This window comes from Heterobasidion irregulare (assembly GCF_000320585.1).
Source record: "Heterobasidion irregulare TC 32-1 unplaced genomic scaffold scaffold_03, whole genome shotgun sequence".
Classification (NCBI taxonomy): Eukaryota; Fungi; Basidiomycota; class Agaricomycetes; order Russulales; family Bondarzewiaceae; genus Heterobasidion; species Heterobasidion irregulare.
This window is the reverse complement of record NW_009258199.1, coordinates 2,582,179-2,607,680: the sequence shown is the minus strand read 5'-3', so window position 1 is coordinate 2,607,680 and position 25,502 is coordinate 2,582,179. Positions and strand designations below refer to the sequence as shown.

Here is a 25,502-nt window from a genome sequence, read left to right as displayed (position 1 = left end):
TGAACAAGTGCTAAGCCCTAGCAATCAGAGAGGATAAGAAGGTAGGTGAGATATCCATATGGGCTCCAAAGGTGATAAGGTAAAAGTTAATCAGCAATGGCAAAATCCCAAACATTCAGGATCTGTTGCCCAAGTGTAGGTAGCAAAAACAGGTATTGGTGGGCCAATGAAAATAAAGAAAAAGTAATGTATGACCAGGGTGGCCAAGTAATAGTGCAAGATTGCATTTGAGCAACTATGTGGAAGTTGGGAAGATAAGTGATAAGGACCAACTAACTTATGGAGGACATCAGCCAACACAAAATACTAGCTCTAATCTCATAAAAACCTATTGTAATACTCCTATGTGGTTATGGTAAGTATGTGAAGTGTGGGCAAACTGATCTAAATGTTGCCAAACATCCTTTAGTAGGTTGCAGTCAGTTAGGTAGGGACTAACTATGTTTGGTGCAAGTCAGTGTCCTCAATACTCATCTAGTGCTATTTGGTATCTCCCCAAAGCTTCCTGAATACCTCCCTCAAACCCTAGCATAGGTGTGTGCTTATCATCTCCTCCCTACTAAAACCCTGACTGTCCTTAGTCAGTAGTCAGTGACCATGAGTCAGAGTGGAAAAAAGTGGCATGAAACTACTGCACGTGAATTAGGGTATATGACATGTGGATGTGGGAAAGAGTTGGCAACAAGCAATAGTATGGAAAGAATAGCTGTGGCATGTAAAAAAAGACCAGAGCTGTGCCAGCAAAGTCTGGTGGCATGGAAAATGGTGCAAAGGCATGGAAAAGCTTGGGTGGCATAGTAAACTGCGTAAGAAGATGTTTGGCTGAGAGCAGTGGCATGGAAAACCTGAGTGGGAACTAATTAGGTGATAAAGTAGCTGAGTCTTAGAGTGTCTAAGCTAGACAATGGCGTGAGAGTTGTGCTAGGAAAAGATGGTGAATTGTGTTGTGGCCTCTGCCAAGTATAGGGGCACAGGTCACTAGTCAGGTGACTGTGGTCACATATTAACCATTAATTCTAACACCCAAGTCTCTCTTTGCTGCCTGTCCCATACTACCTTTCCTCTAGCATGCCTTTATCCATCATTCTCAAACTAAAGCAAAAGATTGTGGAGCTGATACCTTCGCTACCTAATGGGGTGGCTGAGCCCAAGGATCATAAAGCATGGGCCTGAACATTTGCCCAGCAAGTTGTCAGTTGTTTTTCTTTTTCTGCTGCATCCTGTCCTGACCTTTCTTTCAGACTTACTATTCAAATGCCGCTAGTGGCGATGACAATGGCACCATAGCTCCCTGGATTGCTGAGGCTGAAGCAGCTCTCAACCTGGTCACAACAGATGACTGGCTGGAATAAGGGGCATGTATTCTCCCATTACACACTGCTTAATTTGCAAAGGCTCATTATTATGTGGAGGCTGAAGAATAGGAGTGGGCGGCTGAGCTTGCTCATGTGGCAGCTGAACGTAATGCTGAGGCTGCCCAGGTGGTGCATTTGGAGGCTGAGGCTGCTGTGTGCACTGCCAAGTGTGCTTGCCTCAAGGATTTACTGGTAGATGAGCTAATAAATGGGTTTATTGACAAGGCTGAGTTTGCACATTGGAGCACTGCCTTGGACTCCTCTCCCAATCTCCTTCCCCTCTTTTATCCCTCTGCCTCTCCTTCTGCTGCCACTGCCTCCTCCTCTTGTCCTATACTGTCCGCCTTCTCTTGTCCCAATCTATTCACTGACTCTTCTTGTCCCAATCTATTTGCTGCTGATTTGGAGCTTGTATCTGCAATTGACACCCTAGACCAAATGAGTATGGATCTGGTTGCCTCTGCTGCCCTGGCTGATGTGAAAGGCAAGAAGTTAGCAGCTGCTATTGTCATTGAGTTTATGTGTTAAAAAATGCTGTCTTCTGGCTGCGTCATGCTTTTGCTAGGCCTTGGTCATGGTCAGATATTGATGGTTTAGGCCCCTGAGGAATGGAATAGTGCCAGTAGGGTTTTCGAGGATCCTCCTGGGCTAGTTCCTGGTGACCTCCTAGTATGTTCCTTCTCTTTTGCCACCTCCTGATAATAACCTTGTTTTTTTCTAGGCTAAGTATGCCTGTAGTCAGTGCTCCTCTGATTTTGCAACTGTGGCATTTTATTGCTATACTAGGCCTGGTCAGGAGTCCTGCATCAAGTGCGCTGACCACCAAAAGGGTTGCAGTTTCCAGCCCAGGTGGATGTCAAAGGACAAGGGGAGGTCAAAGGCAAAGGAAAAGTCAAAGGCAAAGGCTGCTAACAAGTTGGAAGAGAATGAGGCATTATGCCTAATCAAAAGATATAAGGTTGAGGTTCTTATGCCTAAATATTCTATCAGTAAGAGCATAGTGCAGACCAGAGGTGAGTACCAGTTTGATTATACTGGAATAAGAGCTCATTAGGTTGTCTCAGGTATGCAGGCTTAAAAGCCTATCTAGTGCTTTTCTACTACTACCTATGCTGTTCCCTCCTGCTCCTGCTCCTATTCTGCTGCTGTCCCCACCCTGTCTGACTTGTCTCATTTGTCATCAATTGTTATTCGAGGCATCATATCCAATCTTTGGTACTGGATCGCTGTGGCCAAGGATATGTGAGCTTTGTTGGCATGGTCAATCAAGATGTGGCAGGTCCATCTATATCTTTGGATGTCATCTTGGTTGAGGATTTATCAGCAGCAGAGGATTTGGATATGTCTGTGTTGGGTGATTTTGTACCCAATGAGTAGAATAGTTTCAATAATTTTATAGTATAGTAAAATATAATATAACAGTAAAAAGACTGTCCTGAGTTAAATGAGATGTTTGGCTTAGACCAGAGGCATCATTGAGGAAATTGGTCAGTAAAATGACTGTGTGTGAATGTACTTGTAAGTAAAGCATTTAGTAGAAATAAAGAAAATAAATTGGAATATTAGGGGAAGCCTCAGTATGTCATCACAGGCATAAAACCCTATGGTTTTGTGCAAATTGGAAGAAGTCTTCAATACAGCTTGGTACTTGATAGAATGATGGGGAAAATAAGGGCTGACTATTTGGTTGGCAATTGGTTGGTGGCAAAAGTACTAAGAGATATGGAAATAATTGAGTGTCAGTCTATGTCTGTGACAAATGAATCGGAATAAGGAATGGGTATATCTGTGAATCCTTCTCCCTATTGAAATCATGACTGTCTCTAGTCACCAACCAAAAAGAGCAAAGGATAGGAGAGTGGAATCTAATCGGGGATTACCAAAGCCGCATTGTTGTCCTCCACTAATCAGACTAAGCTAGTATTAGTATCTTTATTGGCATTGTTGTCTTTGGTGTCATCATCACTTAATCAGGATTCTTCCATAGCCTAAAGGTGTCCTTGTGAGATGTCAAGGAGGGTTTCGAGGTCAGTGAGCTTCAGAAACCTATGAGCAAAATAAGGAATAACACAGAATGCTGCTACTGGCCAATCAAAGACCAATCTGTCAAGTTCAGCCAAAATATATACTCCCCCCTAGTTCCTAGAAATTACCAGCAATGGTCCTAAGTACCGTGGGTCGCATCCTCTGATTGAGCACCTTTTCTATGGCTGTGTTGTGCATCAGGACAAGTAAGCCTTAGTGAAAATTGAAGTTGCAAAGGGTAGCCAAATGTTGCTGTTCAAATCAGATGGTGGCCTGGACTTGGGCACTGACTACTAAGCTGTGAAGGTGGGCAAGATCCAACCAGTGTTTTTATAAGGTAATGGCATATTGGGCAATAAGTTTGGTGGTGCTGAGAGTTACTGTTGGTAGTGGCAGAAGACAGGTGGCTTCGGCAATATCAAGTAAAAGAAGGGGATGGGTACCAGCAGCTGCAAAGTATGGGAAACAGCCCATTCAGTGCTAAACAGTAATGCGATCAGCCCAGAATATAAAATAAGCTACACAATTCCACTTGGCCTGGTCTCCATCAATAGCCTTGAACAGAGCCTGCCAAACATCAAAGTAAGGCCATTTGGCAATGTTGTTGGCACAGGAATTATAGCCCAAAATACAGATGTGCCAAATATGGTACTTCTTTGCTAGCTAGTTAAGCACCTTGACAAATGCTGGTTTATTGTCAGAGACAATCTCTACTAGTGTTTCCCATTGGCACAGGATATCCTCAAAGATCCAGTTAGCAAGTATGGAGCTTGTTTTATATTGCAGCATGTGGAATTTGGGGTAGTGCAATACTGAACAGTGACCTTGAACAAGATACTTAAAACCACCAGTGGTCAGCATGTACATGGTGTCCATATACATCTTTGCAAAGAGTGGTGCAGGTGTGGCAATAGTTGGGGGAATGAGAACATTATGAGTTTGATGAATCTGGCAAAGGTGACATGTCTGAACAAACCAGGAAATATCTTGTCTCATGTGCAGTAACCAAGGCAGTCATGGCATAGAAACTCTTGTGAACAATGTTGTCATGGGCAGCAGTGAGAATTGTGATCTGACTAGAGAGGGCTGCAACAATCTTGTGTTGACCGTGTGAGTCTTTTCCCCATAGCTTGTCAGTGGCAAGAAAAACTCAGTGCAATATTGTAGAGAGGTGGCATATTTAGAGTCGGAGAAAAAAAAGGGCCAAACCAATGTTTAGTGCCAGTTGCGGACCAACCATAGGTGTTCTTCAGCTTCCAAAGCTTTCTGCAATCTTGGGATGTCAAAATAGTTAATGGTCAGGCCTTCATCATTAAAGTTGGTATCGCTCGACAAGTCACCTATGAGGTGGTGAAGATGGCAGTGGTTGAGTTTGGGTTAGAGATGGGAAATGTATTGTTGATCTGATGAAGAAAGCCATAGAGATTATTGATCCAGTTGTTAAAGTTGTCTTTGGCTTCAGATTGATCGGAGGGTTATGGTGGTCATTGGGAGAGACCATCAGGGCTATGAGAGATGCCAGGGACATGTACAAGTGTAAAATAGAAGGTGAGGATAGAGACAATCCACCAATTGATACTGGCACTGGGTTTGAGATCTGGGTTAGTAAGTATGCCCTTGATGTAGTGTGCATCTACTTCAACTATCAGGTTCCGAACGCCAATAAGATACATTTTGAGCGATTAAAGGGCATAGAAGAGGCCATAGAGTTTGAGCTTGGGCTGGAAGAATTGTGATTCGCAGTCATTCAGTGGGATGGAGCTAAATTGAGCATAGTACCAAACCTGGGAATTGTCGAGTGCACATTGACAGAGATAGAAGCCAACTGCAATTTGTAAGGTATTGACAGTGAGAATAACATTACCTGCCGATCCATAGTCAATTGGTTAAAGGGCTGGCAATTTGAGAAGCACTGACTAGAGGTTATCCTGGGCCACTATCTGGTCTAGGCCAAATATAAATGGAAAATCCTTGTATATTAATATATTCAGTGCATGCACTTTGTGTGCAAAATTCCAAATGAAGATCCAAACAATACTAATTATCCCCCAAAATCCCCAAGCATCAAAGAGATCCCTGCAGGGTCCCTACTTCATAATTGATTCTACCCTCAATTTATCTAGTAACCTTCCTTTGTATATGCAACAATGGCTGACCACCATGATTTTGGCCATGCAGAGTGTCATCTTGTGTCCCAAAAATGTTCCTCTACTGTACTTCATCCACTGAACCACCCAATTGAGGCCTTGAGAGTATTCCCACATAAATCACTTGATGCTGAAGTTATCAGGGTGAGTCTCAAAGCCACCATTTAGGAGTTCATATCAAGTTAGTGGACCACAAATTAGGATGTTGCTGATGAAAGCAATAGTGGTGTTTGGGATCTCTGGCTAGAAAATGTGGGTAACATTATTATGAAAGATAGGTACTAAATTTATCCATCCCATGGGCAGGGTAATAAGTTGGTGGGCACTGAATGGGGTCTGGAATGTGGTAAAGTTGTGAGATGGTTTGGTGAGCCCTTATTCATTGTATCTAACATAGAGATCCAGAATGCCACTGCATGTGTGAGCTACAAACTATTCAGCGATCTGATCATTATATAGTGGCACACCTAAATAATAGGATGGTGACTGCATTCAGGGGTTCAAGGCTGTGAATGATTTGGAGTTTGGTGCCAGTAGAGGTGCTATTTTTCTTCTTGATGACAATAAACCAGCACAATTGGTAGGAAGAATTCAATGACTCATAGACTCTAGCAGTGATCTTAGTTTTGATAAGTCAACACACTTCGTCATAGATGCCTAGCAGAATCAGGATGTTGCACTGAACCTAGGGCTTGTGTTTAACTACCAGCATATTGACTGGGGGGAAGAAGTTCTCACAAAAACGTCTGTATTCCAAATCATCCCAGGTAAATCCTATCCCTTATAAATACATGAAATGATGCATGACCTATTGTTTGGCCAGCCAAAGAAAGTTGCCTAAGTGGACTTTGTCAATGAGATTGCATTATTTGGTGGTGTATCTGCTAGTCAGAATAAATAGTGGAGGGTTTAGTGTTAGTGCTAGAAGGGCAGTGAAAGGGTCACCGATGATATTCCAAACAATTCAGAACTTTTCAGGGAGGTCAGCCAAAACTGGTCATGTTTTCTGTGTGACTGGTTTGTACTTGTACTTGGTGGTGAAGATAGCAACCGGGTTGGTGATATTAGTGGAATAGAGAGAACTGAGAATAACTAAGGAAAAGAAGGATGACATATCAAAATCAAGATTGTTTTTAAGATAATTCTTGGGCCCCAAATCAGAGGACATAATATACTTGAGACAAAGATTGTGACAAAAGAGAAATGAAAAATGGAAATCTGAGAATGCTTTGATAAGTGGGAAATTAGGGATATCATAATCAGTGGAAATAATCAGTGCAACTTCTCCTTGATCTTGGATCAATTTATTAAGTCACAAAAACCTGCTTGTCTTCAGTGGAAAACTCGAGGGGGTCCTCGCCTAATTATCAGAATGATGGCTTATTGTCCCATATTCAGGTCACTGATGGCAATTGTCTGGTCTTCATTCAAATAATTCTTGACAATATTTTTGGTGAGGATGTCAAAGGGGCAACAGAGGAGAACATTATAGGCTGGGTTCTGAATGACATAGACTTGGAGATACAAGATAATGTCACTGATGAGGAATGGAATGTTACATGCCAGGCCCAAGGATCGGTTAATTTTGCTGTTTGCCAACTGTATATTAAGAATGATTTTAGGGTTGTAGATGAGTGCTAATTTGTTGCAAATGCCTTCCAACATGGTGATGACTTGTGAACCCAGATTGATAGTGCATTCAACTTTCTGCTGATGATTGACAAGGAAAATAATGGGCCTTAGGGCAGATGACTCTTTAGCGACTATCAATGGCTGAGGAACCTGACTGGGCTGTAGATTTTTCAGATATGTTTTGTATATGCCAAAGATGATGATCGTACTAGGTGGAGATATTTTCAGTTGGTGCAGGATATTGATGAAGAAGGAGATGGTCTGTTGAGTTAGTAGTTTGAGGTTATTGATGGTATAGGGTAGATTGGCATCTTGGTAGAAGGTCTAAACATTGTTGGCATCTTTGGCAGATGATTGGCATGCTGACATAGCTTTCCTAACCTGTGAATAGACTTCAGCAGAGAGAGAGAGTAGTTTGCACTAGGTAAGCATTACCTAAGTGGCCATTACCTTGTTGTAGACCTTAGCTACTATTTTCTTGTCATAGATCAGTGCTATAGTTTTGTAGGCCAGAGTATTTTTCTTTGCCGAGGGTATCTTTACTGGGGCTCCCATATTGCATTCATGTGGTAGTGCATAGGTGGTGTTCTAGGCTTTGGCATATGAGTAGATCAGAGCATCATCCTTGGCTGATACCAGGGACAGTCACTGAGTCAGGGTGGTTGGTTAGGTTTTGGGTTTAGGAGTTTTAGTCATTGCTTATTATTCAGAGACTGGTGAAGGGGTAAGTGCTGAACATCCTGTCTGTGCCATTTCACGTGCTTTTGCACCCCATGTTTGAAGTGCAAATAGTTTGTGTTTGAGACTTGCAATTTGCTAGACATTGGTGAGTTAGTAAGTCAGGGTGACATCCAGCAATAAGGGTGAATTGTGATAGGAGGCTATTGTCATTAGGTAAGTTGGTGCCACATTTACCATAAACATCATTTGTCCAGTCACCAACTGGCCTGAATTCCTACAATGCTATTTGTCAACTTAGTCCTTCAGGTTACCACCCATGATTTCTCTGGGTACAAATGCCCTGCTTAACAATACAACCTTCCCCTCAATATTCTGCTTGCATTTGCCAATCTGAATATATTCAGTAACCTTGGGACAGATGCACATAAAATATTTGGGACTGCCACAGAACATGCAGTTGTCACTGCCTTGTCCTGGCTGTTGGGATAGTCAATTGGCTAGCCTAGACATCCCCTGAACTGCAATGGCCTTATTGGTAAGCCATTCGAACATGGTCACCAGATCTTTGGCCTTGATTGCATTAGTGGGTGGCACAGCAAGGGTTGCTTGAGAAATGTTGGTAGGGGTAGTGCTGTAGGCAGCTGTGGTGCCATACAAGATGAATTGGGCCATGTCATGGATATCTAGGAGATTATATAGATCATCTAGGAAATGATTGGGAAACTTGAGTTGTAAGTGCTGAGAGATTATTGCCCATAGCTCTGGCTGGAATCCTTTAGCAAAGGCACATCCTTGTTCAGCGATTGAAATTTGTGCCTTGCTGAGGAGAAATACCATGATCACTAGGAATTACTAATGATAGTCACCGAGCTTACTGAGAGACAAGATGCTAATCCTGCTCATTTTGCTGACTAGCTTGTCTATATTTGACACTGACTATTTGCATTCTTCCTCTGATCTGGGGTACAGTCTGTATGTCTCTTCACAAAAGTCCTTGAATGTCTTTGTATTGTCAGTAAAAGTGGTGAGCAATTCCCAAAGCTTATAGGTGTTAATGTCTAGGAATCAGCAAGTGTGTTTCTTCCTTTCTTGTTCATCCACTATTGTAGACCAAACAAAGTGGAAGTCCAGATCAGCAAAATACCATCTTAGTCCACAAGGTTGATGAGGGTCAAAGATTGGGGCCATTTGGTTTCCACAAGTAGGCATGGATAAGGTTGCCATAGTGAGAAAGTCAAAGGTGGGGGAGAAGGTATTGTTTGCTAAGGTGATTGGGGATGGGGTCGCTAGTTTGAAAGAGCATTCTAGTAAAGTTGGTTAGATGGTTGGCATCCAGAAGACAGGGCTACATAGAATTAATAGCAAGATGGAGTCATAGAGAGATGGTATAGGAGATAGGGGTGATTGTTCTAAGAGCATAAGATCAAGGATGGGGGAAATTGGTAGGAATAGTGATTAGTTTGGCAATGACGGTGGGATTAGAAAGAAAGTAGAGTTGGGTGGCAGCAAGAGCAATGGCAAGGATTTGAGATCAAAATAGTGATGGTGGGATAAATGTTCTGGGACTATATTGGCGTCTCCAAATAGACTTCAGTCAGCAGAGGTTTCCTGAGTATTGAAGTTATTGATAACTGTTTGTCATTGATAAGCATGCACCCATACTAGGGTCTGAGGGAGGTATTTGGGAAGCTTTTGGGAAATACCAAATAGTGCTAGACAAGTATTAAGGATGCCAACTTGCACGAAACACAGTTGGTTCCTACCCAACTAACCATAACCTACTGAAGGACATTTGGCAACACTTGGGTCAGTTCACCCATACTTCATATACTTACCATAACCACACAAGAGTATTACAATAAATTTTTATGAGATCAGAGCCAGTATTTTGTGTTGGCTGATGTCCTCCATGAGTTAGTTGGTCCTTATTGCTTATCTTCCCAACTTCCACATAGTTGCTCAAATGCAATCTTGCACTATTACTTGGCCACCCTGGTTATATGTTACTTTTTCTTTATTTTTATTGGCTTACCAATACCTGTTTCTGCTACCTACACTCAGATAACAGATCCTGAACATTCAGGATTTTGCCATTGCTGATTAACTTTTACCTTATTACCTTTGGAGCTCATATGGACATTTCACCTACCTTCTTACAAGTTCTGACCCGTCGCTTTGTAACTCTTGCACAGTGCTTAATATTAGTTTTATGGGGTTAAGGTTTATTTTGATACTTTTGGAGTTTGCCTTAAGTGAATAGAAGCCAGCCCTAAAGTTAATGTCCAGTGAGATCATCAAGATTAAGTGCAAGCACATTTTACATTGTAGAGCATTTTTGTAAACAAACAAATAACAAATCAGGAGAAATAGTAAAGTAAAATTGAGAGCTAGAGCCTTGAGGGTGTTCTTCTAAGAAAGCAAATAAGTATTAGAATTTTGAATGATTTGGCACATACCATTGAGAACTTTTGAAGCTTTGTTGAGAGATTTGAGATTTTGAGGGGAGAGGTTACATCTAAGAAAGAAATTCTTGGTCAATCTCTAAGAATAAGAGTTGATAGAGCTTGAACTTGCCAAATATTAAATCAGGTTTGCCAAGACTTTAGGATAGACAATGTTTGTAGTCTTTGTATCCCCACATTCCTTGGGGAATAAGACTTTGATCCTCTCACTGGATGTGCAACGTGATAATGCAACGTAAAGTTGGCCATGTAAAAACACCAAACTACATAGGTTGATACCAACATTTGAAATAGATTGGTTTTAGGCTTTATTGATGGTCATGGCAAATACAAGTTGAATGGGGAATTGACAGCAAGAGAAAGGAATAGGCATGTCTTCTGCTGATGGTTCAATGGTAAGTCTAGGAATAAATGCAGTCTCCCCAGCATGCTTTCCACCTAAGATCTGGCATTGTAAAACACGAGGCCTAATGTCTGTAAGGATCATCCATGTTCTCTTGCAGAGACCACTGGGCTGGTCAATATTCCGCAAAATCATAAGAGGACAGCCAGGTTTGAGTTTGAGATGTGCAAGTGGCAATCCTAAGACATTGAGAGAGTTAAGGTATTCCATAGGGTAATCCTATGTGATCCCAACCACCTTATCCACTGACATCAACATAGATTCTTTTCTAGGAAACTTTGCCAAGATATCATGGTTGATCTCATCCACTATATTATTGGTTATTGAGGGAATGGTGCACTCCTGGAAATATCCATCTGGCTTTGGTCTTACTTGGATATCTGGGTAAAGATAATGGATCAATGACTTCAATATGTTTTGCTCCAACCACAAATTTTGTGGAAGAGAGATTGACTTATCTTCTGGGAGATTTTAACCTACGCCAATCTCTAAAAGCCAGTTTGCAAATTCTTGACTTTTTAGAGTTTGATCCAAACACATATTCTGGGTTAAATGATACAAATGGACTAAGCTCCATAAATGTGAGTGGCAAAGAGAGGCATTGATAATCTGTTCCCTAGACCCTTAAGAAACCACTGGAAGGACCTGTTGGAAGTCTCCACCAAACAACATGGTAATTCCTCCAAAAGGCTATGCATTTTCCATCAAGTCTTGTAGCATATGGTCCAAAGCCTCAATAGCATGTCGGTGCTGCATTGGTGCTTCATTCCAAATAATGATACCAGTTTGGCAAAGTACATCATGAAGGTCTGAATTTTTCTGGATCCTGCAAGTGGAAGCTTTATGAATAGGGATTGGAATGTGAAAACATGAGTGTGCAGTATATCCGCCATCTAAAAGCAAAGAAGCAATCCCAGATAAAGCAACACATAGAGCAACTTTGCCCATAGAGCGGGTAGTAGCTACAATAGTGTTGCAGACATACTATTTATCATAGCCCCTATCTTATCTACCAAATAATAAGAGCTCAGTGTCAACTAGTACCACAATCAAGAAAGGGCTATTGATAAGTAGTATACATAGCTAGCTGCATGCTTATAGTAAACTATTTATATTATACTTAACTTCTATCATAACTATAGTGTTATATACAAGTCATTCACTTTGGTATAAGGGTGGCCAAGGACACTTGATTAAAGCAATCTAACCTATATATCTTCTTTATTAGTGGCTTAATTAGGCCTATACCTTAATAAAATCTAATACTAACTCTTTTTTTACTATTAGATCAATGTTTCTGTCCCAACAATCTTATATACTATATAAACCATATTAATAGTATATAAGACAATCTTGAGACAGGCTAATAAATATAATAAGAGGACCCCTGTATATCCAGCCAAATGTATTATTTTCCCATAGTAGTGCAAGAGTGTGCAGTGCCTAAGCTCTTATTTTTTCTAGTAGTTCAAGATCCTAAATTTTGTTTGAGAACTGATTCCTCTCCCTAGTAGTTTTAACTCTTTTTTGGAGGATATAATATGGATCTGGTAGTCATAATTGGGTCTTTATAAAGCAAAAGTAATATATTGTACCAATCTATCTACTTTTGAAAAAAAAAATCAGAAATTCAACTACTATTAAGAAATAGACTTTGACAATAGGCTCATTATTATAGTCTTCTGTTTAATGCCTACATTACTATACTCAATCTCATTGGCTTTATTCGTAGCTTTATACACTCTTAATATTTTGTAGCATTTACATAAAAGGAATTCTAAATTGATGCTTTGATGGCTTGGGCACTATTGAAGCTTATGAAAGAGCAATTGTGGGACTGTGCAAATTTTTGTGGAATTTTGTGGAATTTTTCTTGTTTTTCTAGATAAATAATCCCATTTCTGGTAGGCAAATGCTATTTTTGTAAGGTCTAATATAGTTACAGTAGTAGGAGTGCACCACAGGTCCCCAAAATCAAATGGTGATAAAGTATTTTTTGTATTATATATTTGGCTAGATGAAGAGGGGTCTTGTAATAAGCTGGTCCACTTAATATAGTAGGGCAAATATGGAAGCATTTTGGCAGAGTATTTTGTCTAGCTAGATAAGTTAAGTGTTGACAATTACACAAATTGGCATACTAGAAAATAGGCTGGCTTAGGCTAGGCTTGTGTTTAATGGGCGATATTTATTTGGGGCTAGAGATACTTAGTCTTTTTTGCACTGACTACCAATAGCATTATTATACTCAATATTTTTAAAGGCTCAGTAAAGAAAGAGAGATTTATTAAATTCTTGGAAAATGACATTGTGTATCTTACTTCCCTCAAGTTTGAATTGTATTCACAGGCTTTACAACTCATACTATATTCTAGTCCATATAGTATTGTTATCCTAGGCAACTATGCAATTTACTATAATAAAAAGGTATGTTAAATTATTGAAGATAACTGTGGTATGTTTTGGCATCTCAACCCATAGCTATCCTAAGTTTATGAATACCCTAGGTACAAAATAATCTATTTATTGCTATATTTTCCTAACTTTAGCCCTATTAAGCAAACATTATATACTATCAAGGCCTAGCTGCAATACCACAAGTTAGAGATAGTGTTACCAAAGATTAGATTATGAGTAATATAGCAAGTTGTTGTATTAGTTTCTTGAGAGGCTGTGAAAGATTAGGTTAAAAATTGTGGCTATTCTTTTAGAGTTTAAAAGGTCTATAGTTGTATATATATAGGTAAGTAGCATAAGAATCAGTCAACATGACAATACTTATCTAAGTAATATGTTCTTTTCTTTTCTAAACAAGAATACCACTTTATACAAAAATACTGAAACTTTATAATACTATCCTCAATAATACTAGTAATCTTGTATAATGTCAAATATGGAATATAAGGGATAATGTTAGATGTAAACTCAAGCATAGATAAAGCATCCTTGTAATATACTATATTGGTGCCTTTTTTATCTAAAAAATAGATAAGACAACTACAAAATTCATAGCTATAAGGCAAAAGAAATAATAATAGGGTTAAGGCTACTTTAACATCTGGAAAAACACCCCCTTGTATTAGCTCCGGATTATATTTAATAGTGTCTAAAAGTATCTAAAAGTGTTAATAGTATCTAAAAGTATTTAATTTCCTAATTGGGAGCAACACATTATGAGCATTGGATTGGTTTCTAATTTCATAATATTAGCACTAATTCTATACTAAGAAGTCTTTAATTATTAGTAGGAAATAGTAAGTACTACTGCTCTATTAGTGAGAAGGTAAAAATGTGGCACATTCTATACTATTTCAGCATATTACTCTCCTTCATATATGCCTATACCATTATCTTGTAGCTCTTTTGCTGACTTTCCAGCTGCTTTTATAAGGGATATCAAAAGAGAAAAATGTGCATTGATGCCCCCAGCCACTTTGTTGGCAGCTTGGCAGCTGCCACAGGAGGCTATGAAGACCTAGGTACCTTGTCCTTGCACACAAGATTATTAAAGTTGTCATTGTTAGCCAATGCCTGCTACTGGTCATTATAGGACACAACATGTGGGTTAGACTTAGGGATATACTATATGCAGCCTTATAGACCTTGCAGCCTTATAGACCTTGTATATTAGTATAGTGGCTAATACTGTCTTGTGCAGCACACAATTATCATCACTATTGATATTACAATTTTTAGCACTATTTATATTGTTTATTGCCTTGTTATACAGAAGATGCTCAAACTTGGTATTTTCCCCTAGCTATTAGGCTGTGGAAAAGACAGTCATATTGGTATGTGGTGCCAGAATGATATATTTGCCTGCCATATAGGAAATATATGCATTAAGCATATTAATATCACCTCCAACAATCTTGTGCTTATTTATATATAGGCATGCTATACATATACCCTTGTCCCCACCCTCTACCTCACTAGTAGCTATTTGGAAACCCTTCTCTCTTATTGGATCTTAATTATTTATAATCATGTTTTTGATCAAATTTGCAAATTCAGGTAGCATTGTCTATACTGGTAGAGTCCCATTGAATATTACACTCAATCATAGTTTTACACATTCTTAGTCCAAATTGTATTAGTGCCATAATTTATTTTTATCCTATATAAAATGTATTATCAATTTTCCATTGGTTTATTATTTTCTTGGCTGGTGTTTAAACTAAAACCTGAAAGACCTGACTTTTTAGGTATTTATTGACCTGTTTATTTATTCGATAGAGAAAAGATAGATGTTAAATAAAATCAAAGATGTTGAGGTTGCCTATATTATGTCTACTTATTTAGATTACCAAGTTTATATCTTAGACCTTGTGGCTTAGTGGCTTAGAGCATCTGTCCTAGGTGCTTGCATACATGAGGTTGTTGGTTCAATTCTGGTAGAAGGCAAGTTTGTTATAAGGTATATTCTGTGTTTAGGTATTGAACTAGTGCTCTAATAGACATGACTCTATAAGAAGGCTATGAGAACTGTGATGCTTGATTTATTATGATTTTTCCGAAATTTCAAGTTATAATCAATCCTAATAATTCCTAATTTAGGTAAATTATGTCTAATTAGAACAGGTTTAGAGGGGGGGTAAGCTAAAAATGTCTAATCCTAATCATTCTTAATTATGCATAAATAGAACTAATTAGAGCTTAATACAAAGGGGTGGTTTTCTAGATGAATACAAGTTGGAATATAAGGTATGCTTTAGAGTAAAAGTAAGAAAGTACAACCTCATTTACAATTGAGGGTACTAATAATAATAGCCATTATCAGCACCATTATATTGTTTGGCTAAGTGCTGGAAGCTATTGCTATTGCCTAATAAGGGTCCAACTATTTGTATAGTCTATTAGTTGCTATATAATCATCTCATGTGCTATCAAATATTGCCATATTTGAAGGTTCATGTTTTATACAGTTATGAGTGGCCTATAATAAATAAATAATAGATAGAAATAAGATAACTTACAATTGTGGCTATCTATGCCTTAAGTTTAAAGTTAGTTAATCTAATATGCTTTCTATTTAGAGCAATATAGTACAAGTCTGGCCCAATACTTTTGCTAGTATGTGTACTATATAGATACTTGTTCTATAAGGATTAAATAATAAACTCATGTAACCACACTTTCGTGCTAAAGCTATTTATGCTTAGAGCCTACTTATAGTTATAAATAGAATAAAAAGGTGCTAAACAAGATATATCTGAGTGCTATGTATTAATTCCTTATATGCTGAGTTTAAGTGTAAGTCAAATGATACTTATGCCTTAAAAATAATATTAACACTATCATGGATAAAAAAACAATTAATATACTCTGGGGCAAAAATAACCTTCCATATCAATTATGTCAAACTCAACAACAATTCAGCAAGCATTAAGATTCTTTTTTAAAAGTGTATTAAAAATAATTGAAAAGTTATGATCTGTAACAATAGTCTAAGCTATTATTTTGAGAGCATATAGTTAAAATACTTGTATATGTGAAAAGTGTTTGATAACTATCATATAAAGCTTGTATATATATTGCCAAGCCTTAATAGTCTTGATAAATTTATGCCTTCTACTAAAAATACTAACTTTATACCCTTTACAAGAGGTCAAATCCTTGCTTTGCATAATCTTGAATACTTATATTGAAAACTTGCTTCCTTAACTAGTATCTTTGTTAGAGCATGCTATTATACTATTATTTACAAAAACTAATTTCATACCCAACACAGTCTCCTTCAATCTAGCCAGTCACATATCATTGATGGCATACATAGTACAGGATCCTTTATAAGATTCATACATACTGTCTGGACCCTTATTCTAATATTTCTAAGCATGTTTGGATATATAACATTCTAATAAGTTTGTACTATAGTAACTTTTGCTAGCTATTACTGCTAAGTTGTCTGTTGCAAGCCCTTTCTATTACTAGTGGCTATTTAGAAATATCTTATTTGGGCAAAAAAAAATATAACAAGGGATTAGAATGGGATTATATAAACCAATGAGATAAAGTTTGAGTTAGAAGAGAGATAAGAATACACAAGAGTAATAAGATTACCAGGTAAAGAATTTTTTCTCAAAAATATATATCCAACCTTTAAAAGTAGTTATCAATCTATTATAGTATAAGGGTGTATTGCACATGGTATGAAAGGTTTGCTGATCAAGCTGAAATTTCCATTTACAATTATGAGTAAGAAGGGCCAAAGACAAGATAGAGGCTTAGATGTAAAAGAATATGTTGCATAGGTTCTTGAAAGGCCTTTGAAGGACTTTTTTAATAAAATAGAGTAGCAATAGATGGTTCTCATACTTGTTGTCAAAAACGGAGCACTAGCCTATTTAAGCCACTTGTAAAATCTGCTGAGTTAAAACTGAGTATTATATCTCTAATATATTCTCTATCTTCACCTAATATTAACTCTACCAAGATATCATAGCTAATGCTCAAAAACTATATTGCTAATACCCTAGATGCTAGCAATTGCCTTAAGAACCTATGACAAGCAGCACAGTATGTATCAAAAGGATTTACAAAGGAAGAGATTTAAAAAAATATTATTATTTTAAAGACCTATTATATGCATATATGCACTTGTTGTTTGTGGCCGTTCTGGTTGATGTGATATCCATGCCACATAGGTGCCACCTTTGGGACTCATTGATTACTTGCCTCTATAGCTGGGAGTGGCCCTACAGCCGTTCCTAGAGCGGGTATATTGCTTTCTTTCTCCATTTGGACTGTCTCACTTTGTTTTCACCTTGTCTCACCTTGTTTCAGTTGTTTCACCAGGTTAGCCAGCTAAGGCGGTCCTGTGTGATGTCATTGACACTCCGGACTGAGCTCCAGGTGGAGCTTTTGACTGCTTTGTAAGGTGTTTCACCTGTAATGACCCGTTGATGTCATACCTTCCTTTTTTGTTTCTTATTGTTCTGTGTAGCTTAAATACCCGTGGTCCGAGGGCGATTCTTTCCTCAGACTCTTACCCTCTGGACCACAGGTACGCTCCCCTCTGTTCTTTGTATCTACTCAGACTCTTACCCTCTGGACCACAGTCCTGTCATTATGGAGCTTCTTTTTGGCACTCTCTGTGTGCCAGTTGCTTCATTGTCACTGTGCTCAACAGCACTTGTAGGATTCCCTAGGCTATTTAGTAAGGTCCTATGATATAAGACTCTAACAAATAAAGATAATAGATTATCTTTATGCTTGGAAAAAGAATGTAGGGTTCTTATCTGCTTTATTTTTAAAGTGGTAAAGGAGATAGTCTTTGAGAGCATCTTGGTAATTCTTGGGTATGGGGTCTTCCTCTCCTATTCAACAGATAACTTAAAGAGGGCTCCAACTAAAGACTCAATATACAATAAGTCTAGTACATATTCTAGAGAGTATTAGTAAAGAATGGTAGGGAAGGTGTTATGGACTGCTTGTTTGATAACCCCAAGAGTAGTAGGATCTTCCCTTAGTTAAATGAGTAGACAGAATGGATGTAGAAGCTTGACTATATTAGGGCAATAATACAAGAGTAGACAATAGTGTGTTTAACAAGTCCTATATAAGATAATATGAGGAAATAAAAGAGCTATAGTGTAGAGACTGTAAAGAATGGAGAGAATAGACTGAAGAACCTTAGCCTATTCTATGGGCTTTATATACTAAATGGGGAAGCTCCTATGGATGTCTAGAGATATCCTCTCTAAGTCTTAAAGACAGTGTGCTTACACACACATACTAACTCTTGTAATGCATCTATATACCTCCAACAAAGATACGATAGTATATGAATCCCATTATTTCTAAGCCCAATGCTAACTAAGTACCTATGCCTATAAGGATAGATCCCCTATCTAACTTGAAGTGCGATTTGTTAGGTATTGGCTTCTAAGTACAATAGTTATATACTATGTTGTCCACTCTAAGTAAAGCTGCTTGCTACTTGTTAGACTTGTTATTATAATAGACAGTCCCAAGGAGACCCAATAAAGCAAGTTATAACAATACCCTCTTTTTAGGTTCCTATGCCTAGGAAAACCACCCCCTCTCTAAGTCTAGGGTATCATTATTATGAAATTGATTAATGACTAGAAACTCATCAAATATAAGGATGGCTGTATTAACTGTGAGTCATATTCATTCTTCAAATGCTAAGACACAAGACATGTGCTTCTAAGATATTCATCTCCATAATTCTCAAGGGTCAAGAGAGAGCTCTATAGTTGAGGGAGTCTATAGATTAATACACAGGTTAATGGTTTACTAAAGGCTTAGGACTGGCTATCTTTATAAGACTAGCAGGATATCTGCTCTGGCAGGATTCAATTTTCCAAGAACTTTGTTAAGGGGGATCTCCATAGTTGATAGTAGTTCTCAATTTTAGCAAGACATCTGATCTGGCAAGACTTGTTATGCTTGTTTAGGAGATGATTGAATATCTATGTTTTGTTTATATGTGATTTAAGTGAATAGACTTTTGCTTTTATTAATAAGGGATTTTCTACTCTAGAAAAGGAGCCTAATTCTTTTTCTCTAGTACATTCTGCTTGTCAATGATGAGCTTGCTTCATATAGGCTGCTTCCAAGCCTTTAGATGTTAGATAGCTATCTAAATTTCTCATAATGGTAATATTCAGGATCACTGTATGATTATATTTTATAATTTAAATAGTTTCAACACTGTCTTGGACATTTTTGTAGTTTATTGTCTTTGTAAATGCTATAATTAGTAGTTTAATTATCATTATAGAATACTAGAGATATAACTATTTTTAATGGAGAATTTCCTTTAGTTTAACTAAGATTATATTAGACCTTCTTTATCATTAATATAGAGTACCTGTCAAGACAAGAGATTTTTCTATATACTAGGCAATTTATTAGTTATGTGCATAGAGCCCTAAACCAGGTCTTCTTTCTCAAAGGGTTTTACTAAGGTACAATGGTAATGGTTTATGCTGAATTAAACCAAATAACTTATTAGTTGTGCCAAAATATAGCTTTATTTAGACGTAACTCATGGCCCTAGATAAAAAGTGATCTAGTTTACTATGTTATAAAAGACATTCTTTCTAGTTTAATGTCATAAAGAGGTATTTATAACTACCTGGCTTAATCCTCTAGATTAAGGTATTTTGAGATTATTTGGGGCTAATTAGCATTATTGATTGTTAACAATGATGTTAATCATAGTCCCTGTTCCAAAAAAGACTATAGTTTAATGTCATCATAGATAATTGTAGTTTAAAGTTGTCTTAGACTGGTTATCATTCTTAGCCTATCAAGGATACCAACCACAATCCCTATGCTTGAAGAAATAGTAGTTTACCATTATTTTAGACTGATCTGTGTCCTTATCTTCATCAAGGACCCAAATCATGATCTCTATTCCAAAAGAACAATAGTTTAATATTATTATGGACTGACTAACTATTTTAGAACTTTAAAACATCCAATCAACAATTCCAGTTTAATATCATAGAGGATATTATGAGTCCCATGATCTAGTCTTGCTAACTAGAGACTTGACTTGAGACACATATCCTAGTTGCTTCTTGACTAGGTCTTGAAGCAGAATTTATTGTCTTCAACTTTAAGACTAGACTAGGTACTTCATAAGGAAATGCTGGCTCTTCCATATTCCTAGACATCTTACCTAGAATTAAACTAGGTCAACCCCATATTCTTTTACTGAAAAGCAGAGAAATATAAAAGTACTTTGATTACTTATCAGTAGGATTCTATGATGTGGATGCTTGAAGTTTACACCCCACTAGAATATAACTACACTCCATAGGTTAATAGTAGTTTAAGTGTTATCTTAGATATAGGAGCTAGTTTATAGTTATTGTAGACCAAGCCTTCAGTAGTTTTATATTGTTCTAGATATAACTTTTTGAGTTACTGTCTTTATAGCTCATAATTATTTTGACCTTATATTAGTAGGGTTTACTAATGTGGAAATAACCCTGTAAAACTGGGGATCCAAAGTGGTATATTTAAATACTTATCACACCTTAATAGTGAGGTAAAAGAGGATTATTTCTTTTTAAGAAGATAGCCTCACATTACCTTACTGAGTTTTTATGCATTATATCTTACTATGACCCAAGATGGTCAAGATTTCATACTAGCCTAAATATTTGTTAAACCAAGGGTCCCCTAATATAGAAAAGGCCCTATAAAACTAGATATTCTAGTGGGATATTCAATCACTTATTAAAATGCCTCTTGACAATAAGAGGGCAAAACCCCATATTATGTGGTTAGGTACTTCCCCTGCCTTTTTTTCTTTTCACAGTTTAATAACATGCAGGCTATCCATTAGTTTTTTCTTATCATTACAGACATCCTTGTTTAGTTTATCATCTTAATGAATATCTAGTTTAATATCTTGGTGGACAATTGACATAGATAGCCCTCTCCTTTTTATTATCATTTCTTGGACCTAAGAGTTCTCAACTCTCTAGTTTTTAGCTCTACCCTCTAGATCTATGAGATTAGTTCCAAATTTCATAATTACTATAACCTTCATTAGGTCTATGGTGTAGGTCCAGGTTATTATAGTTGTCTGAGTAGTAATCCCAGTCTTTGTCCAAGTGTTCCAATATATCCCATACATTTAAATCCTTTTAAGTCTAATCTCTATTTCTTGGAGTTAGCCACTTAGTGTTTGAGTTTATTGAGTAATCTGAAGATTTTCTCTTATGTATAGTGTTGAGCACAGTGACAACGAAGCGACTGGCACAGAGAGAGTGCCAAAAAGAAGCTCTATAACGACAGGACTGTGGTCCAGAGAGTAAGAGTCTGAGGAAATAATCGCCCTCGGACCACGGGTATTTCAGCTACACAGAACAATAAGAAACAAAATAGGAAGGTATGATATCAACGGGTCATTACAGGTGAAACACCTTACAAAGCGGTCAAAAGCTCCATCTGGAGGTCGGTCCGGAGTGTCAATGACATCATACAGGACCGCCTCAGCTGGCTAACCCGGTGAAACAACTGAAACAAGGTGAAACAAGGTGAAAACAAGGTGAGACAGTCCAAATGGAGAAAGAAAGCAATATACCCACTCTGGGAACGGCTCTAGGGCCGCTCCCAGCTGTAGAGGCGAGTAATCATTGAGTCCCAAAGGTGGCACCCATGTAGCATCCATGCCACATCAACCAGAACGGCCAAAAACAACATATAGATCAGATCCATAAGCCGGGCCAGGCATTACATTCCACATGTGAATGGACTAGACACAGTATGAACTCTAGTTCTAGGTTGGCCAGGTAGCTTATTCCTTGTGATTCTCTTGTACTACTATTGGCATACATCCTCCTTTGTGTACTTTCCTAATATATAGAAGGTGGTCCTTCATAGGTTTGGGGGTCATTGTTGCTAGATCAACTTGCCCCCTAGGCTGGGGAATCTGTTTATATAGGGGTCACAAAGGCTTGATGTATAGTGGTCTAAACATGTTTAGTCTAAGTAAAGATGTCTTACCTCTTTGAGAATAGTCTTTGCTCAGCTCTTTAGATCATTCGCCCAAAGAGGTCTATTCACACAAGTAATACCCTGTCAAGCTCATGACCATAGGCAATGGTAGATAGAGGGTCGAGGTTAATAAAGATTGTAAACTTGTCTAGGTAGATGATAAGCATATGGTCTCTATTGTTTCCTCTCTAGTACCAAGAGGCAGTTGAAGGCTCAGCCTTTTCTGTACCAAATGTAAACAGGGCATGCTCGACTTCAGCCAGAAACACGTCCTCAACAATGGGTTCCATCTCTGTATCTTCAGAAGCATTAGGGGCATTCCCAGCAGTGTCAGAATGAGCATCATCATCTGTAGGCAGTGTCCTAACCTTCCACCATTCCCCAGAGGTGCGACGAGTGCAAGTAGAGCATCGAGTAGCAGATGGACCTGGTTCAAGGGTGGTAGAGCGATTCCTAGAGCGTGTTTTGAGAGCAGGAAGTGGTGCTGGAATGATAGGAAGGGGAGCATCAGGAGAAAAAAGCACAGGAGCAAGAGGTGGAGCAGGTGGTGAATCTGCCACAGGATAGTCCTGATCAATGGGAGCATCTTCCAGGTGACCAGCAGGAGGAGGAGCATCCACTTCCCCCCCCGAACTGGCACCAGATCCACATCTGCATCCCAAAGACTGAACAGAGACGAAGGAGGAGGGGTGGCAGACTAGGTGTTAGTAGCAAAGTGGCGAGTGCCAGGAAAGAATTGCTCATCAAAGTCTGCCCTTTCCAAAATGATGACCTTCCGAGTTGCAGGATTGTAAAACTTCCACGCCTTGTAGCCATCAAGATACCCAATAAACACGCACTTCTTCATATGCGATCCAAATCCATCCCTTTTGTCTCTCTGCACATGCACATAAGCCAAGCAGCCCCAGACCCGCAAGTGCGAAACGTCCGGCTTCTTCCCATGGACCATCTCAAATGGTGTCTTGCCCTTCAGGGTAGATGTCCAGAGTCGATTCCAGACGTGCACATAAGCGGCCAGAGCCTCGCCCCAGAAAACAAGCGGCAAATGCGATTCAGAGAGCATGGCAGTGAGGGCCTCCATGATAGTGCGATTGGCACGCTCTGCCACGCCATTCTGCTGTGGCCGGTTGCGCGCCGTGTGCCTCCTAGTGATCCCATGCTCCAAACAAAATGAATCCCAGGCATTGGACATGTACTCTCCTCCCTTGTCATCCTGCAAAGCCAAAATGCGCTGTCCAGTCAGGTTCTCCACATAGGCCTTGTAGCGCTTGAAAGCCTCAAACGCGTCGCTCTTCAAGCGCAGGACATAGACCACCTTGAGCTTGGTGAACTCATCAATGAAGGTGATGTTGTTTGTGGCCGTTCTGGTTGGTGTAGCATCCATGCCACATGGGTGCCACCTTTGGGACTCATTGATTACTCGCCTCTACAGCTGGGAGCGGCCCTACAGCCGTTCCCAGAGCCGTCTATGGTCCCACCAACTCCAAGGAGCTCTTTACCTCGTTCTGTGATGCTGATCATGCAGGCAACCCAGACAACGGACGGTCCACTAGTGGATATGTGTTGCGCATTGGCTCTGGAGCGATCAGCTGGAGCTCCAAGCTTCAGGGACTCGTTGCACAGTCGACTACAGAGGCAGAATTCATTGCTGCTGTCGATGCGGGCCGGGAGATCGTCTGGATGCGGAATTTGTCGATGCGGGCCGGGAGATCGTCTGGATGCGGAATTCGCTGACTGAGCTTGGCTACTCCCTGTCTGAGCCATCAATTCTCCGTGTCGATAACCAGTCGGCTGTTGCAGTTAGCAAGAATCCAGAGCACCATGGGCGCATGAAGCATCTCGATCTTTGTTTCTTTTGGCTCAGGGACCAGGTAGAGGCTGGTGTGATTGTGCCAGCCTACGTTCCTACTGCGGACAACGCTGCGGACATCCTGACGAAGGCTGTTCCACCTGAGAAGGTGAAGATTTGCTGCAGTTTGATGGGACTAGAGGATCTGCCGCATTAGGAGGGTGTTTTGGATGCTGTAGAGGCGTGCAATCAGGAGGGTGTGTTGTTTGTGGCCGTTCTGGTTGGTGTAGCATCCATGCCACATGGGTGCCACCTTTGGGACTCATTGATGACTCGCCTCTACAGCTGGGAGCGTCCCTACAGCCGCTCCTAGAGCGGGTATATTGCTTTCTTTCTCCATTTGGACTGTCTCACTTTGTTTTTACCTTGTCTCACCTTGTTTCAGTTGTTTCACCGGGTTAGCCAGCTGAGGCGGTCCTGTGTGATGTCATTGACACTCCGGACCAACCTCCAGGTGGAGCTTTTGACCATTTTGTAAGATGTTTCACTTGCAATGACCCGTTGATGTCATACCTTCCTTTTTCGTTTCTTATTGTTCTGTGTAGCTTAAATACCCGTGGTCCGAGGGCGATTCTTTCCTCAGACTCTTACCCTCTGGACCACAGGTGCGCTCCCCTCTGTTCTTTATATCTGCTCAGACTCTTACCCTCTGAACCATAGTCCTGTTGTTATAAAGCTTCTTTTTGGCACTCTCTCTGTGCCAGTCGCTTCGTTGTCACTGCGCTTAACAGGTGATCCAGTAGCGCATTCCAGAGTGAGTGGCAACAGGGAGAGGACCATGGAGATCAGAGTGGACGAGTTCAAGCGGTTTGGAGGTCACAGAGCCAGTGGAGGGGAAGGGGTGAGCGTGCATCTTGCCAGAGAGACAGGGCTCGCACACAGGGTCAGGCTGCACGTCCGAATCGAGCTGTAGACCAGTAACGAGACGTTCCTTCACCATCTTCTGCACTCCAGCATGGTGGTGATGGCAGAGACGACGATGCCACAGGGACAAGTCAAGAGGGAGAGTAGAAGCGGCACCAGCAGACTGCAAAACAACGGTGGAGGTGGTCCCTTGAAGATATGCGTTGTTGGAACCATCAGGAACGATCGCCATGAACCACACTGCCCCGTCCCGAGAGAAATGCATCGAAGATCCTTCTATTAGCACAGAGAAGTGCTTGTGCTGAGTCAAATACAGCACAGACAGGAGATTACAACCAAGATCAGGGACATGCAGGACGTTTGAGAACTCCACAGACTGCGCCCTCTTGCCTCCAACGACCGGATTGAACACCACAGTCCCAACACCAGCAGAATAGATGACAGACGAGTCTGCAAGACGAATGGGGACGACGAAGGGACGATAGTTGCGAAGCCAGTGACGATGGGGCGTCATATGAGAGGTCGCACCTGTGTCCGCATTCCAATCGAGGTCAGTGACGAGTGAGGGGGCTGTGGATGAAGGGGATGGAGCAGGGGAAC

At 39.7% G+C, this 25,502-nt stretch overlaps 5 protein-coding genes across 5 annotated transcripts; 3 read left to right on the top strand and 2 right to left on the bottom strand.

Moving 5' to 3' along the window:
* Window positions 1-1,464: 1,464 nt before the first annotated feature.
* On the top strand, window positions 1,465-2,732 carry HETIRDRAFT_425913 (uncharacterized protein; the record flags this gene model as incomplete). Its single annotated transcript, XM_009545992.1, has 6 exons — window positions 1,465-1,522; window positions 1,552-1,862; window positions 1,953-2,024; window positions 2,077-2,081; window positions 2,142-2,368; window positions 2,593-2,732. The coding sequence occupies 6 exons, from the start codon at window positions 1,465-1,467 to the stop codon at window positions 2,730-2,732; spliced, it is 813 nt and encodes a 270-aa protein (XP_009544287.1).
* Window positions 2,733-4,374: 1,642 nt separating this feature from the next.
* HETIRDRAFT_116835 (uncharacterized protein) lies at window positions 4,375-5,116 on the top strand (the record flags this gene model as incomplete). Its single annotated transcript, XM_009545991.1, has 4 exons — window positions 4,375-4,490; window positions 4,634-4,772; window positions 4,793-4,985; window positions 5,007-5,116. The coding sequence occupies 4 exons, from the start codon at window positions 4,375-4,377 to the stop codon at window positions 5,114-5,116; spliced, it is 558 nt and encodes a 185-aa protein (XP_009544286.1).
* A 1,791-nt stretch (window positions 5,117-6,907) lies between these two features.
* HETIRDRAFT_47109 (uncharacterized protein) lies at window positions 6,908-7,381 on the bottom strand (the record flags this gene model as incomplete). Its single annotated transcript, XM_009544907.1, has 1 exon — window positions 6,908-7,381. A coding segment is annotated over one exon (474 nt), but the record flags the coding sequence as incomplete, so codon positions are not given.
* Window positions 7,382-11,395: 4,014 nt separating this feature from the next.
* Window positions 11,396-11,689, bottom strand: HETIRDRAFT_313929 (uncharacterized protein; the record flags this gene model as incomplete). The annotated part of the gene is made up of 1 exon (XM_009545990.1): window positions 11,396-11,689. A coding segment is annotated over one exon (294 nt), but the record flags the coding sequence as incomplete, so codon positions are not given.
* A 5,841-nt stretch (window positions 11,690-17,530) lies between these two features.
* On the top strand, window positions 17,531-17,878 carry HETIRDRAFT_416318 (uncharacterized protein; the record flags this gene model as incomplete). The annotated part of the gene is made up of 3 exons (XM_009545989.1): window positions 17,531-17,580; window positions 17,652-17,711; window positions 17,767-17,878. 3 exons carry the CDS (start codon window positions 17,531-17,533, stop codon window positions 17,876-17,878), a joined length of 222 nt encoding a protein of 73 aa, XP_009544284.1.
* Window positions 17,879-25,502: the final 7,624 nt, after the last annotated feature.